Here is a 17,320-nt window from a genome sequence, read left to right on the forward strand (position 1 = left end):
ACTTCTAGCGACTTTGAGAACAGCCAATAGCTCATTTCCTTACTGAGGAGTTGGCAACACTGAGCAGCAGTGGACAGCGGGATGTCTAATTACAGGACTGTAACAGGACGGTAAAACGGTCTGTAGAGACGCTGCAAAGAATATGGCTCATTTATTACGTCATGTTGTTCGTTTACATTCATATTTAGGAACAAAATCTATTGAATGAAGTCGTCTTAATCCTGGGACGGTCATTGGTCCGTTATTTAACTGCTAACTTTGTCAGTGTTCCTGAGGATCATCAACACTGGACTAAATAGTTTATCATCTTATTTCAGTACAACACAGAAGAAAAGGCTGAAACAAAGAGTTGTTGTTGGGTTTGTTTTTTTAAGAGTAATGTCATTGTGAGTAATGTTGTACTACACAAGGAGAACAACCTAATCACTCCAACATTTATCAACATGAAGGACTTTATATTAGATATTATGTGTAAAATGTCTCACCAGGAGGATGATAGAACGTAGAGCAGTGAAGCAGGTGGAGAGACTGAGGAAGCTCAGTTCAGCTCTTAAAATGATGAGTGAAATGTGGATTAGCTCCTAATACGTTTGAAACAAACTATCTTGTGATGAGATGAGCTGTTAATCCATCCAGGAAGAGACATGGGAGGAGGTGGAGCTTCAGCGTGTGAGGTCAGGTTTAAAAATCATGTTATTGATTATAATAGATCCAGAAACAAGAACAGGTGAGGACTGATGTCAAGTTAATTTGTATTTAAAGATCATTTTCAATAATTATTTCATTATTTCATAGTGCTACAAAGGTTTGGGTTAAGTTCTGATCAGCTGATGAGCAGCCATACTCCACCCGTGTTCTGAATATCTATACGCTGAGATGCTCCATCAGGACTTATGAGTGATTTTTGTTTTCCCAGTTTAGTTTTGAAATAATTCACATTCATGCTGCACATTAGACCTCTGAAGACATTCTGTATGTTCAGTAGCAGGAAGGAGAGCGGAGGAGGAAGAGGAGGAGGAGGAGGAGGAGGAGGAGGAGGAGGAGGAGAGGACGGCACAGGGCTGGAGGGGAGGGCTTAAAATAAAGTAAAAGGAAATAAAGGAAATATTTCACTGTAAAGGTGAAGTTATACTGTAAACAGAGTTAACAGTGTATGAGTCTATATACTACATCTGCATATCAGTTGTTAAAAGTCTTTATTCTGTATGACCAGAATCTGAACACTGACTTTTTTTTAGCTTTTGTCAGTCCAATGCTGTTACTGTACATTAAAATATGTAATGTTGTCTGTTGTAAATACATGAATGCCATGAAGGGACCTGAAGGGCTGGAGGCAGTGAATCAAAGTGAGGGAGGGACGGGAGCAGAGCAACAGGTAGGAGAGAGAATAACATAGAACAGCAGATGTTTTATTAAAGTTCACTAAAAAGTAAAACAAGAAGGAGCTGCTGGCTCGTAGTAAGTTTGAAGTTATTCTACTTTTATGGAGCCTTATTGGACAAGAAGTCAAGATGTGAGCAATTTATGGCTGCAAATGTCAAGAGGAAGAAACATTTAGTCTCGCTGGCTCAGGTCAGAGTTTTTTAACCTTTTGTGTGTCGGTTCATGTTCGACACTGAAGAAATCCTCTGACATGCAGATTATTTAATCCAGGGCTGTAAAGTGGAGGACCAGAGTGTCAGTGAGGCACTAGGCTTGTCTATTAGATGTGAGAGGGATCACTTGGATTTATTTTTGATGACCAGACCTTTGCACTGAACCATACGTTATTAGAAAAGAACAGATCTTGTTTATTTATTAGACATAATTTTCATTGTTCAAATTTGCTGTATTGAGTTTCAAACTGAGTCGCTCTATTGTTCTATCTATTGTTCTATCTATTGTTCTATCTAAGGTTTTAGTAAGAGGCAGAACATTAAGAAGTATAATTATATGATGTTAAAACGTATCATTTTTGCATTTTAATCATCTGATATTCGAAAGTGAATATCTTGTCACATTATTCGTCTTGTTTTTTTATGTTACAAAGTCGTTACTGAAGAACCAGTTCAGTTGCCAGACAACCAGAGTAAATGCGTTTTTTACCACAATCAAATGGATTTTCACTAATATAAACATTAAAACCTTCACCTGTGTCCTACTAAACTTGTCTTTGTTCAACTGAAATATTTAGCTTGGTACTAAGTAAGCTTGGCTGTAATCATAAACAGCCAGACTGCAGTGGTACAGATGTTTCTTTAGTGGAACATTACTGCTGAATCAGCAGCTCTATGTTCACATGTCAAACTTTCACCTTCAGATGAAACAGAGCGGTGGATAGAACTGATTGACTATCAATTGTGACAAAGTGAGTAACAATCAGTCTAATTTCAGAGTAAACACATAAATAGCGCGGTGAGAGCCGTGAGTAAAGCTGCAGTGTGGATGTTCTGGTGCAAAAACTGATTCCCGTCCTCTGGAGCTCACTGACTGTTCTGCCATCAGTCTCTGGGGACGTCTGTTCTGTTCCAGCTGCTTTTATTAGGATTTACAGTTTTAACGTACAAATATACTAAACTGTATGAACACCTAACAACTAAAGTCAGTCTCTGGGAAAGTCTCGTGCAAAAAAAAACTGCAATTGAGATGATTTACCAATGGGTTACATGTAAAATAAAGAAATTATACATTTTATATTGCTTATTTTATTATCATACATAAATGATACGTAACACAGTTTTGTATATTTTTACATTATTGCTGTAAATCCTGATAAAAGCCGCTCGTGGTTCGGTCATGTTCTCGGGAAGCACTACTGCTGCAGACAGACGACCTCCTCCACCCTCCTCCTCCACCTCTAGTGACCGAGGATAAAACACAAAGTCCACTGAGCCTTTTTACAAGTCCCTGTTCAAATATCTAATTCAAACATTAAATAAACAGATAAAACTGAACTTTATCGGTTCGCTGAGTCTCCACCAGAATGTCTCCTTCCCTCTCCGACACTCTGACACTCGCTGCCCGCCACAACCATGGGGGCTGTTTTGGGGTCCAGCAGTGAGCTCTGGTGCTGCCCCCCCATGATGTCACTCTCCTCTGGCCTCCACCTTCACATCAGATTCTTCTTCTCCACCTCTGCAGTCACTGATCTCTCTGTGACTCTCACGCTATTTACAGTGATGACGACGCGCAGCTGATCGCTTATATTTTCTTTTATTAGTGATTCCACTACTGTGGAATTTCTCTCTAAAATTCCTTTTCTCCATCTTTTCTGCCAGGATTTAGTATAAAATGCCTTCGATCAGCAGGGTGAATTAGATGCAAAGATATTCCTGAGGTACTTTGCATTGATCGTTTATGGTAGAAAGTGGGCGAGTTGAGGGCGGGATCTGAATAGCGTAACCTTCCAGAGGTCTGTACTACGAAGCTGGATTTTCTCTTATCGAGATAACTTCGTGGATTAACCCTGGGTTTTCTGTACTACGACGCTCGCTCACTTCTCACCGGGATAAATCACCTGGTAACTGATGCTGAACTTCTAACCTGCTCCGGAGCAGGTTATGTTCTCGGGAAGAGGTCAAAGCCCCGCCTCTTGACCAATCAGATCTCTTGGAAAATGACCCGCCCATTCTTAAACGATGGTGATTGGTGCGCAGGTTGAGCTCTGAGCTGCAGCTGAGAGGAGATGAGAAATTAATTGAGAGTGATCTTTTTGACATAATAAAATAAATCCTGGTCTCTGAGGCTTTGAAGGATGTTTTTGTTCTTGACTTGTTCTAAGTCTGTTTATCTCCACGAGGGTTGATCTGGAATAACGATGTTAATGATCACACCTGACAGAACTGCAGAAACATGAATTCACCGAGCGCAGAACTACTCGTGCCGTAGCGATGATGAATTAATATTCCAACACAAAACACAAGAGAAACTCAGGCTCAAAACAACTGGATGGGAATTATAAACTAAAAGAAGATCAGTGAGGAAATTCAGCCTGAAACATTTCTACTGTAATAAAGTGAAATTGATTGATGAGCGGATGTGCTGTCTGTTTATATTGCTGATAAATTAATATTGTAAAATCTCACAAAGTCAGCATTAACAAGTCAGGAATGTTCTGGCTTTGGCTGCAGCAGCAGTGTTGCTTTTAGTTGCTGGATGTGTTTTAATTATTCATATTCTCAGATAGGGCTGCCACAAACGATTAATTTGATAGTCGACTAATCACCGATTATTTTTTCGATTGGTCGACTAATCGGATCATACGTAAATTGAATGTAAAACATACAGCTTATCGCACCAGCATGAAGCTGCTCTTATATAGCCATCATTGGTTTTCAGCTTGAAGTGTTTAAGGTATATGCTAACTATCAATAAAGACAATTAAGATGATAGTTCAATGAACCTTTAATGAAATATGCTTGTCGCAGCAAACGCTTGTTTAACTGTGAAGCATAAAGTGCAGACAGCTGAGTGAAATAAGGAAAAGGCGCTGGCCTGAACAACACAAGAATAAATACTTTAGGTTTATTTTTTAGGTTTTTTTCTTTCCTTAATTTGTCTTTGGCATCAAACAGCAACAATGAGGGAGGCACCTGAACTAAGGAATTATTAAAGTCTGGGTCTCACTGACTCAAATAGAACAAAAGTGCATTTTGTGCTCAGTGCTCACAACTGTTAACGTTTACAGCTATACGAGTAAGTAGTTAGTTAGCTCTCTGTTTACGCTAATATTAAAAGCTAACTAGCCAGTTAGCTTCCCGAGACGACGGTCCCTCTTCATCGTTGTCACGAGCCACAACGTGCTTCCTGTTCAGGTGCTCGTGCATCGCACTTGTGCTGCCGTGGAAGGCAAGTTCTGTCTTGCACACTTTTCTCTTTTGTTTTGAGCTCCGTTGCCGCCGGGGAGCCGCGATAGCAGAGCCCGTCTAACTTCCGGTGACGTCACGGCTGACCCCGATCACCACTACTGCGCATGTGTGTCAAGGACTGAAAGGCAGATGGCGGTGCAAGGTGCCGCAGCAGTTTTGAGAGAAAAACAAACATAAAAAAAAAAAAAACGACACGTCGACTATTAAACTAGTTGTCGACGATTTTAATCGTCGACATAATCGTGACTAGTCGACTAATCGTTGCAGCCCTTATTCTCAGAGAAGAATTGCTACTTCGGTAATCTGTAAACTGTCCTGCAGAGCTTCTCTGTGTGTGATTGGTCAGACACTGAAAACTCTGCCCCTTTCATGTGAACGCACACATGTAAGTCTGGGTTGAACCAGCGAGTTCATAACCTGCTTCTAGTAATGGTGATCAGGATCGCGCACGTCTGGATAAGTCAACCCAGGAAACAGAGAGAGATCCTGGTTAAGTTGATCACGGTTCATAGTCAGTCAGGTGGACTGTAATCTATAAAAGGAAAGTGCATGCAGATGTGCGTACGCACGGTTTTACCGATCCAGACTTTTTGGGGCGCACGCCATTTTTAGCTTTTGGGCGCATGTACATCTTTAGTAGGAATCCTACGCAAGGTTTTATAAATGAGACCTGTAGTTTGTAATTTAGTGTCAATGGTCAGTTTCTTACGGTGGTACAAGTTAAGCTATTTGCATTTAGTTTGGAAATGTACCCGTTTGGAAAGACGGATTACAGATGAAGTGAATCATTTTAAAATTCCCCCAGTTTTCATATCAAGGTTATTACAATCCATTTATGTTTTGTTCTTACATTCATTTACAGCATCAATGATTTCTTTTTAGTCCTCTGCTGTGAGGAACATAGAGCTTTGGTTTGTTTCTATGAAATTATCATTCAATCCTGAGATGAAGATGGATTAGGGATTTCTGCTGCCCAGTTTGGTCCAACTCATTAATGAAAAAGTGTTTATAACTATTAACTATATGTATATATTTTTAACAGCTTTATCAAAGAAGTAGTGAGGAAAATGATGTTGAGAGCCATTTCTAATGTTGTTATTTAATAGATGCCATATTCCTTCCATATTGATTTTGTTTTATTCATTATTTCACAATAGCAAATTCACAACATAGCAACTCCTCATTGTTAGCAACCTGTGATATGAAGTGTTTCACCTTAAGCACTGTGTCCATTCGCTGGGAGCTCGTTAGCTGGATGCCCATTGACTTCCTTTAATGCAGTTCCATCATCTGAGTGATGGGTTGTTTCTTCACGCTCTGCCTTCGCTCTGATCAGGGTCCTCCGGTGGTAGAACAGGTAGCTGGGCAGCAGGAAGCCAGCCAGAGAGAGCACCAGGAGGCCCAGGTTGATCTGTGGTAGGGACAGACCGGTCACAAACCTGTGTGTGTGTGTGTGTGTGTGTGTGTGTGTGTGTGTGTGTGTGTGTGTGTGTGTGTGTGTGTGTGTGTGTGTGTGTGTGTGTGTGTTCCCTACCCAGTAAGGGTCTCCCCCAAGAGGTCCGAGCATCAGTATGAACAGAGGCTGTTGCAGCAGGGCGAATGCAGCACTGACCATGGACTGCAGACCTGTCAGGGTCCCAAAGTGGTTTGCTGGATACCTGCAGAGAGCATCAGACTTAAAATGAAAGCAATGTCAGAGTCTTCCCTCCTGGTAACATACAGCCTCACTACCATAGGCACTGAAATATTGATGTGTTAAATGGTAAAACGTATTAGTCTTCAGAGTGAGTCAGCAGACAGATCTTAAACGTCGTGCGCTCACCACTGCTGAGCATGTCCACAATGAGGGAAACTCTCTACTTTCCTCGGAAATGTTTCCTTAATTTGATTTAGTCCTCGTCATTTTACCAAGAAAAGTCTTTGTGCAGGAGACTCAGATTTTACTGGATTATTCATTCAAACTTTTTTTTATTTTTTTTTTTAACTCTAAACAGAACATTTGGAGCTTCAACAGGGAGAGAAGGGTCCTGCTTGGAGATAGTCTGCTAATAATAAGCTAAATATATGTACATTTTGTGTTAATACCTGGGAGATGCTACAGAGGGGTTGGAGAGATGCTGATTGCACAGCTCTGCTCTATGCAGTGATTTCTATATTGTTGTCTGGCTCTGCTATATGTTTGGAGCTGATAGGAGCAGTGTCAGTGAACCAATGGAGAAGCTCAGTCCAGCTGAAGGACGTCAGGAAGAACTCCTCTGAGGGTTGAGCCCAAAACTCACACAGCAGAATAGAGACCTCCACAGCAGGAGTGAATGAATCCTCTCACCACGGTGTGCAGAACGAACGACACCATCTGTGAAGGAGCAGTGTTCACAGTGAATACACACTCTGTGTGTGTGTGTGTGTGTGTGTGTGTGTGTGTGTGTGTGTGTGTGTGTGTGTGTGTGTGTGTGTGTGTGTGTGTGTGTGTGTGTGTGTGTCACCTGTAAGGGCAAGTTGTCAATCAAGGAGAGGACTCCAAAGACGACCAATAAGAGATTAGTGAAGATGAAAGCTCTCATGGCGTTGGTCAGTTTCTGAATCTTTCTATCTCTCTTTGGAGGATCAGATGTACTGAGAGGGACAAGTATCAAATGTCAAAAACACTTTATAGTCACTGTTTTACACTGTGGCAGAGGAAAACCCAAGAAAAGGTGTATAATATAATCAGAAGTTACATCCTGGCCTGCTATCTGCACTACGACTCGGTATAGACAGAAACAGTTTATACATCTTGTGTGGTTGTGGTTTTTCCTCTTCACATTCCTTCATCTTCCAGTCCATGATGTAGCCGATCAGTGGGCAGGTCAGCAGACACAGCAGCTGCATTGAACCGAAGACAGACGAGTAGAAACCAACTGCAGAAGACATGCGGAGACGGACAGAGGGCCACACAATTACAGATGGACGACACATTTATGCTGCAACTACAAATCTGTCCATGTCAACAGACCTGATCTAACCATCAAGTCTCACATGTAAAAGACGCCACGCAAGCCTAACTCAGAGATCACGGTACCTTTTTCCTCCACCTCCCTCTGCAGCTCTTTAGAAGCTGAAAGAAAGACACACCAGGGATCAGCAGGGAGGTCAGGCTTTGTTATCAAGATGTTCCAATGTACACAAACATCAGAGAAGCCACCAGACTTCTCTCATTCCCACTGTGTTATCAATAACACATCATGACCAGTTCCACAAGTCTCGGCACTCGGTTCGATTTGGACTCAGATGCTGAAGGTAGAACGGAAGCTAACGTGTTGGAGGTTATGGTTCTTACGGTTGGAGTCACCGTGAGTGACAAGGAACTCCATCATCTTATTCATGGCACCCATGAAGAAGATGATCCTCAGCTGGGTCACTGCCATCGTGATGAGACTCCACAGCAGGATGGGGGAGCACACTGATCGACAGAGTGGAACTGAGAGAGAGAGAGAGAGAGAGAGAGAGAGAGAGAGAGAGAGAGAGAGAGAGAGAGAGAGAGAGAGAGAGAGAGAGAGAGAGAGACAGAGACAGAGACAGCGAGAGAGAGAGAGAGAGAGAGAGAGAGACAGAGAGAGAGAGAGACACGGAGACAGAGAGAGAGAGAGAGAGAGACAGAGAGAGAGAGAGAGAGAGAGAGAGAGAGAGACACGGAGACAGAGACAGAGAGAGAGAGAGAGAGAGAGAGAGAGAGAGAGACAGAGACAGAGACAGAGACAGAGAGAGAGAGAGAGAGAGAGAGAGACACGGAGACAGAGACAGAGACAGAGAGAGAGAGAGAGAGAGACAGAGACAGAGACAGAGACAGAGACAGAGACAGCCAGAGAGAGAGACAGAGAGAGAGAGAGAGAGACAGAGAGAGAGAGAGACACGGAGACAGAGACAGAGAGAGAGAGAGAGAGAGAGAGAGACAGAGAGAGAGAGAGAGATAGAGAGAGAGAGAGAGAGAGAGACACGGAGACAGAGACAGAGACAGAGAGAGAGAGACAGAGACAGAGACAGAGACAGAGACAGAGAGAGAGAGAGAGAGAGAGAGAGAGAGAGAGAGAGAGAGAGAGAGAGAGAGAGAGAGAGAGAGAGGAGAGCAACAGAGAGCAAGAGATCATATGTAATGCAGAAGATCCACATCATTCATCTTTGTCCATCCGTGAGCTTCATCCAGTTCATGGTTGATACTTCAAATCCCAGCTGGGAATCTTCCACAGGTGAACGGTCCATCACAGGACAAACAGAGACAGACAGTCACACCAACAGGACATTAACTACCTGACACACTGGTGTTATACTGAGGAACAAAACACACGTACAGAAACCTGACCTGGACTTTAACCCATGACTTTCCTCTCTATAAGACCAACGTGTAAACCACTACACCTCCATCTTTGGAGCGCACTGTCACAAAATGAGGAATTGTCTTTTCAATGTGGTCTTTTGGCAGTTTGAATTCAACGTTCCACGATCCGACTGCAAACCTTGAGAATCGAATGTGTAAGCGGTCACTGTGAAGAGTACCGTCCTCTTTGAAGTCAGGCTGGATGGTAACACTTGGATGGTAGTACTTTGAGCTCCAGTACCTCTGTGAGGAACCTGGGAGGTGTTTTTGACCAGGACTTATCCTTCCACTCCCACATTAAACAAATCTGCAGGACTGTGTTTTTTTCACCTGCATAATGTCTAAAATCAGGAACATGTTGACTCAGAGTGGCGCTGAAAAATCAAACCATGTATTTGTTACACCCAAAATACACTTGTAACTCCCTATTATTTTTTAAAAACCTGTATTTAGCGTTGTTTACATAATCTAATAATAAACAGCATCTTTTAATGCTGCTAATGCCGAGAGTGCCAAACTGAAACTGAGTGCCATGTCACTTTGTGTGTTGCTCCTTTTGGTCATTGAACTCTGAATCTGTCTGGAGTAGTCCTGGACCAAAGCAAACAGACCGGATTAATAATTTTAGTCCAGGTTAAGGACAAGTCCTGAAGTATCTATCTTGTGTGATATGGCCAGGATTACTTCGGACCTCGTCCAGGACCAATAAATCTGATTTGCTGATATTGCAAACAGAGCGGATTGGGACAGAATTCTTGACAGAGACAAAAAAAGTCTGTCCTGATCTTTTAGCGGCATGCTTAAGGGAGGCTGGCTCAGTCTCTACTTTTTCTCTTCATTTTATTGTACTGTAATAATCCCCATGGGGAATTGACCCACGGTCAGAGGGAGCCGGTGAGGGCCGAGCGTCTTGCTCAGGGACCCACGGTGCATGTTTTTGGGGCTGTGGGAGGAAACCGGAGTACACAAAGGAAACCCCCGCACACATAGGGGGGACATGCAAAGTCCACACAGGAAGGTCCCTGGTGGTTTAGACTGCTGGAGACCTTTACTCCACTGATCATCTTTCCTGTGAATATCTTCATTTGATTAAAATTTTTATATCACCCTGGCAAACATTTCATCTCTCTCGCTCGCCTCTCTGTAAATTCCTTTAGTTACTCTAGTTACTGTAATACTGCTTCCACGTTCTCAACATCCTTCATCACCCCGACCTCAGGAAAGCCAGAGGATGAAGAGATACTAGAAGAGACACGAGCCTCCGGTCATGTAGAGATGTTCTGGTGCTGCTTTCAATCCTGTTCGTCAGATTAATTACTTTGTTAGCTTTGTCTGTCACTTTATGTTCAAGTCTCCTGTTCTTTGCTGCAACTTGATTAATTTCTGCTGCTCTGCTGTGCCTCATTATCTTCCCGCTCCCTGTGTGTATATGATCCATCCCCAGTCTTGTCAGTGGCTCGTCTATCACGTTTGTCCACAGCTTGTCCTTGTAGCCGTCTGTCTCGACTACCTTCGCCTGGTCGCCTTGCAGACTTCTCACTTGTGTACTGAGCCCAATGTGCATCGTCCAGTAAACTGTTTAAATCTCCATTTTTCTCTAAACCCCGATTGTCTTCAGGCGGTATAATGTTTATGCTCAAGGTGGGAAGTGGGAAAAAAAACTGTAAATTACAAGATAAAATCAAAACAAACACCACACTTGTGAGTTATGTGTGTTATCCAAAAGCTTTACAGAGGACAGGTCAGTATTATTGTGTAAAAAACATTGTAAATACATTTGATTATAGATTTTAGGCTACATTTTGCATGTACTGAAGAGGTAGTCTGGTGCCCTGTTAGTGATATTTACCCTGGGCTGTGTTTTCAGACTCTGTCTGCTCAGGTTCTGTTTGCTTGTTTCCCATTGTGTCCTCCATGGTGGTCACATGAGTGAAGTATCTGTCTCCGGTCATCCTGTCATTCATCACAGTCCCATTCAATTTCACCTTTTTACTGTTCAGACAAGAGGAAGAGAAACAAAAGATGCAACCTCACTGTTCAGTCTGACATCAGACAAGGAGACTATACAAGTGTAAGGATTTGAGAAGGTCCAAGTGATGAAGGCTGGACGACCAGTTCAGAGCTTTCCCACTCTGCCATAGTTGCAGCTTTGTTTACACTCTAATGTTTCAAGTGAAAACACAGTTTTTACATTTTTGTTTTCGTAAAGTTTTGTATTCATACAGCAACGTATTGAAAATGATGTCCTTTTACCTAGAAACCGCAGAAATGTTGAATATTATGTAGTTTTCGTATTGGGCCACTACTTGTTGCCTTTTTGTAATAAAACCACACGTACGTGCACGCAGAGAATAATACGCTATAAACATTAACACAGGGAGCACATGGACATTCCTATGGACAGACAACCAAGTTGGACTGTTATCACGGTGACTGTAAACTAGAAAACTACCAAGTCCCAGGAGAAAGTGGACTGGGAGTCATGACATGACAAAGATATATTGTTCTTATTGTCTGCTGCTCGCTCATGTGAAGAACAACTGGGCGCTATTCCAGAAAGCGGGTTTTGTGAAAACTCTAGGCATGTTAACCCTGAAATGAGGGAAAATCTGAGTTTCCGTTCCAGAAAGAGAGCTGAATTAAGTTCGGGGTAACAGTCTCTGTGAACGGACGCTGCTCGCTGGCAGGTTTTGTAGAGGAAACCCAGAGTTTCTACTGTCTCCTCCCACCTGAAGCTCCCAGAAATAATTTGAGATTACTTTAGACTTTGCTTTATTAATCTCTTAGGATGACTCCGTCGGGGAAATTTGAGTTCCAGCAGCTTAAAAGGAGAGGAGCAGCACACAGAGGATAACAGAGATGAGTTACAGGAAGAAAGGTAATTCACCTTAACTTAACTAAATATAGAAGTGTCAAAAAGAATTACACTCCTAGCAAAATATTGTACAAAAAAATAGTGCACAAAATATAAGATAATATAACTCTTAACACTTAATTAGACTCCTAGCAAAATATAGTACAAGAAATATAAAATAATATAAACTCTTAACCAACCTTAACTTAACTAAATATAGAAGTGACAAAAAGAATAAGACTCCTAACAAAATATAGGAGTGAAAGTGGCCGAACGTTAAACTGCACTGTGGCTACAGAAAGAACTATTAACAAGTATGATCATTTGCGGTGAAGACACCATTAGATATTGCACAGTTTGCATTATGGGATGTGAGATGGAGGATACTTAGGTCATTAGAGAGTATTCCATGGGGATAATTCCTTCCAGAATCGACCTGTGCCTCACATCAGAGCACATTTTATGGACATTTTATCCCTATATAAATAAACTCAGAGATCAGGAAGAACTTTTCTGGAATACCCCCCGTTTACTCTGGCCGTAGTGAGATGAGGGAAAACACCTGAGCTTTTTCAGAACGTTGTGTTTTTCCCAGTTTCCATAGAGATGGAGTCGTCCTGGTTCCAAAAAACTGCAATTGCGGTGTCAACAAAGGTTTTGTATTTTAACTTGAAAATGTTTCCATGAATGGGCCCAATAGTGTTGAGTTCAGGTGGTCAGTACAGAGACCTGACTGATGCATGAGGAGAGTGAAGTGTTGAGTCATATGTTTTTCCTCATCATCCACACTGTAACATTCTAATCCAGTTTAAAACAATTTCAGGAGAAAACTATTGGTTAATGAAATAACTTTTCCACGGACATGAATCTGATGTCTTCAGGTGCCGGGAAGGATTCACCGGGCCAGTTCAGGAAGCAGTTGATGAAAACCAGGCAGGCCATGCCAGACCACACCCACATAATGATCCTGAAGGACACCCCAAGGTCATAGATCAACTAGAGAGAGAGAGAGAGAGAGAGAGAGAGAGAGAGAGAGAGAGAGAGAGAGAGAGAGAGAGAGAGAGAGAGAGAGAGGGAGGGAACGTGAGCTGGGTTAGACCATCAGGAGACAGGTTGGTTTTACCCTACTGATGATGTGTTGTTGCATTAGTAATCCTGAGAGAGCGAGCGAGCGAGCGAGAGAGAGAGAGAGAGAATATATATATATATATTATAACATACAATATATATTATACAATAATATGTTTTATTGCATATATATATTCATTGAAAACAGCTAGACATAATTGTGTGTGTGTGTGTGTGTGTGTGTGTGTGTGTGTGTGTGTGTGTGTGTGTGTGTGTGTGTGTGTGTGTGTGTGTGTGTGTGGTGTGTGTGTGTGTGTGTGTTCACCTTGACACCAGGAAAGGTGACTGCTGAAGAGGCGTAGGAACCAATCATCAGGGAGAGGACGGTCGACCGGACGTTCCCAAACATGTTGGGTAACTAGATGATGGTTGGAGACAATAGAGCAATCTTCTATTATCATTTATATTTATTTCAGAATTACTGCAACGTGTGCATACATATGTACACAGTTTTAAATGTGACTAAAATGGTATGTTATTTTTTCAACAATAGCATTTCTGAAAGAAAAGAGCAAGATGGACAGTCTGAGTATCACGAGTGTGAGAGAAGCGTCACTAAAATGTTCTTTGAACAATTGAAACCAAAGCGGAGCTGTTCGGGAATGCAAAGGTTTCTTTATCCAAATCCACAAACTTTCACTCTACAAGGTGACACACATCTGTTTTAGCTGCTTCTACACATTGGACTTTAAAAACAAAACTAAACTAAACTAAACTAAACAAAACAAAACAAAACAAAAGAAGAAACGTTTCACATCTTCATCTCTCACTGTTCTGTATGAAAACATGACATCACTTATTCACTGTTCCATTCTTGACAAGCAATAGATGCAAGATTCAGAAGGGGGAAAAAACAAAACGTAAACTAGATCCTTAGTAAAGAAGCCACGTTCACTTTGTCAACCAAATGCATTTCCAATACACCACCAGCAGGTGGTGCTACTGGAGTAGAAATACACAAAGTGAGACTCTGCCCTAGGACCACTCAGCTGAGTTTAATCTATTCAGGCCACTTCTCCACTGACTTACATTCATTCTCTGCATCTGTATCTGAATTCAGCCGTAGAAAAATGTTCTGACCCCGACATTCACTAGGTTTCCTCCTGGGGACATCACACAAGCCCCCAAAGTTTGAATGTATAAGAATTAGTCTCCACAAAAGTAATAAGTACCAGCATGTGTGCACGCAGGCACGTTTTTGTGGTCGAAGCTCACACTGTCAGAAACATTCACTATGTATGCAGATGATGATGTACTCAGTGGTAGGGAACCTTCACTGAGTATGCAGATGATGATATACTCAGTGGTAGGGAACCTTCACTGAGTATGCAGATGATGATATACTCAGTGGTAGGGAAGCTTCACTGAGTATGCAGATGATGATGTACTCAGTGGTAGGGAACCTTCACTATGTATGCAGATGATGATGTACTCAGTGGTAGGGAAGCTTCACTGCATTGGAAAAGAGTCTGGATCCTCCATGTTATTGTTATTACACGAGCAGAAAAACTACTGTGTTAATGAGCATAACGACACGTGGAGAAAAACAAAAGGGTTCCCTTTTCTGGTTGGACAGAAACTGCCGTGTTTTTAGAACTAAAGACAGTTTTCGAAAAGTGCAGCTTCAGAGATTCAGAATGTTGTAATGCAAAAAGTTCAACTCCAGTTTACTGTTTTCACTTGAAATCATGGTACAAACCAGTGGTTCACAAACATTGTCAACTGGACCCCCTTTCAGAAACACCAACACTTTCCCCTATCTGGCCAACGATGATAAATATTTGATAAAAACAGCAAATTCAACATAAAGCAGATTTTTAAAAAAACAACGCTGAAGCTAATTTAGATCATATCTTTAATATATATATTTATGATGTTGTTTGTTCTATACTAGTGGTGATATCCATCGTCATGTCTCGTCAGCTCTGGGAAAATGAAAATATAAAGGCACTCCTCACATCACTCCTCACATCACTCCTCACATCACTCTCACTCTCACTATGAGAGGAGAATTTTTATTCTTTTTGTTTTTTTAACTTTTATGTTCCTCGCTTGATGTTATAATATACCATAGTGTATACCAAATGTCACCTAAAAACCACTCCACTTCACCATGCAACTCTCAAGTTGTCTCACACATATGAAAACACACACACACACACACACACACACACACACACACACACACACACACACACACACACACACACACACACACACACACACACACACACACACACACACACACACACACACACACACACACACACACACACTCCCATCAGGGCCATAGCCAGAGGTTCAGAAATACTGAGGTCCTCCACTCATTATCCCAAGTAGTGACCGAAATTAAATTAAAATTGAAACATTTAAAACAGGTGATTTCACTATATGTTGTGAATATGTGTGTGTGAATCCACTCATAAAACCACCCAGTTCCAAAGTATTTAAACACACACACACACACACACACACACACACACACACACACACACACACACACACACACACACACACACACACACACACACACACACACACACACACACACACACACACACACGTTAAGGTTTGTCACCTGGAATGTGTGTGGGATGAACACATTCTCAAATAAAAAGACAAAACAATTGTTGAACACTTAAACTACAAGCAGACATCGTCTTATTACAAGAGACACACACACATACTACAGGACATCACAATGATCTCACCACAGTTCTCTCATATACTGAGCTGGCTGTACTCCGAGCAGAGAGGTGCAGCGACATTAATCAGTTATCAAATACAGTTTTCTTGCAAAGACAAAATCCCTAACAATGCTCACATCCCTTCTCAACTCCAGGACATGATCTATCAGCCTCTTACACATTATTGCAAGCTTATGTTTCTGTTTTGATGACATCATTTCTCGAGTGATCAAACTCCTAAAACTACTCATAGTTTAGTGATAATACGTGACCTAACTGGCTTCCTGAACTTGACTTCAGAAAGTACGGCGCCATCATATCAGTCCAGCCAGAATGGACCAAGTGGACCTCAACAGAGCAGGTAAAGTAAAGCTACGCTTGTCTCCTGAATCTGGTCGTGTCCAGTGTTGTTTTGTCTGCATGATTATTGAACTGTCGACATTTCCGACTGTTTCATTAGTTCAGGATGCTAATGGGGCTAAGTGAACCGAGCCGTGTAGCGCGCTTGAGCTCAGTTAGCTTTAGGTGTTGCTGACCTTCATAAAGTTTTTTTTACTGGACAGTGTCAGCGTATCTTGTGTCGTGTATCTTATCATGTATTAACTTAATTTCATTGCACACTAGTTGTAGCGGCTACTTTCTCGGCTGATTCCTTTTCTCAGGCTAGTTTTGGGTCCTGTAGATTGAACGACGCGCTTTTAGCCTTTACAGAGACGCTGGATCCAGGACGCGAGTTGACATGGATTTATTGTAACGCACTAACAGCTAGCACAGCGGACGAAAGGACTAAACCGAGTCAGAATTAATACTGGATGAATAAAAGAAAACCAGAAAATAAGGCAGAGCGGTCCACAAAAATTGCGGCTACCCAAACTGTGTCTCTCCTTTTCACCCCCCCGAGGTGAGTGCACCTTTCAAGCCTCCCATCCGCCCCCCAGCCCGCTCACACACGCCCCCATCTACTCCCACGCAACAATACTCCTTCATGCCACACGGGCCAGCAAACACACACACATTCACACTGGGCTCCCCAAACCCTGATTCCTATAGTAGTTTTCCAGCCTTTCAGTAAATACTTTTGTAAATAAGGTAGGGCATACTTTTAACTCACTTGAAGTCAGCAAAAAAAAGGCAGCAAAGAAGATAATATTTTATGTGTCAGTTTCATTCTCTGTGGTGTCACAGCAGCTCAGCAGCTGGCTGAACCTAAACAGAGCAGAACAAGACAGTAGGCTGGTACAGTAGGTGGCTTCACCTCAAGCCAGCGACCTTCACATGTCGGTCTGCAGCATTAATATTTGTCTTCCCTCTTTGAAGGACCAACCTCTCCTGGGTGAGGTCTTTGAATAAGTCCCAGGAAAGTCCTCACTGACATCCAGTTTGTAATATTAATCATTGTGTCACTGTCAAGTCCGTTTAATTGTTGTGCTGCTCTTGATGTGAAAAGTTTCTC

General features: G+C 42.0%; 1 protein-coding gene across 2 annotated transcripts in view; it reads right to left on the reverse strand.

The window, feature by feature from the left end:
- slc43a1b (solute carrier family 43 member 1b) overlaps window positions 1–17,320 on the reverse strand; it is a 49,905-nt gene that overhangs the window by 4,883 nt on the left and 27,702 nt on the right. For both annotated transcript variants that reach the window (XM_080464753.1, XM_080464754.1), the window contains exons 6-15: window positions 13,446–13,538; window positions 12,915–13,048; window positions 11,048–11,190; window positions 8,164–8,304; window positions 7,906–7,941; window positions 7,618–7,744; window positions 7,331–7,460; window positions 7,127–7,200; window positions 6,382–6,505; window positions 6,063–6,258 (exon numbers count right to left, since the gene is read on the reverse strand). In XM_080464753.1, the coding sequence (XP_080320879.1) occupies window positions 6,064–6,258; window positions 6,382–6,505; window positions 7,127–7,200; window positions 7,331–7,460; window positions 7,618–7,744; window positions 7,906–7,941; window positions 8,164–8,304; window positions 11,048–11,190; window positions 12,915–13,048; window positions 13,446–13,538 (1,197 nt within the window). In that variant the 3' untranslated portion in view covers window position 6,063. The remainder of the gene's footprint in view (window positions 1–6,062; window positions 6,259–6,381; window positions 6,506–7,126; window positions 7,201–7,330; window positions 7,461–7,617; window positions 7,745–7,905; window positions 7,942–8,163; window positions 8,305–11,047; window positions 11,191–12,914; window positions 13,049–13,445; window positions 13,539–17,320) is intronic.

The sequence above is a fragment of the Lipophrys pholis genome, assembly GCF_963383615.2.
Source record: "Lipophrys pholis genome assembly, chromosome: 5".
NCBI lineage: Eukaryota > Metazoa > Chordata > Actinopteri > Blenniiformes > Blenniidae > Lipophrys > Lipophrys pholis.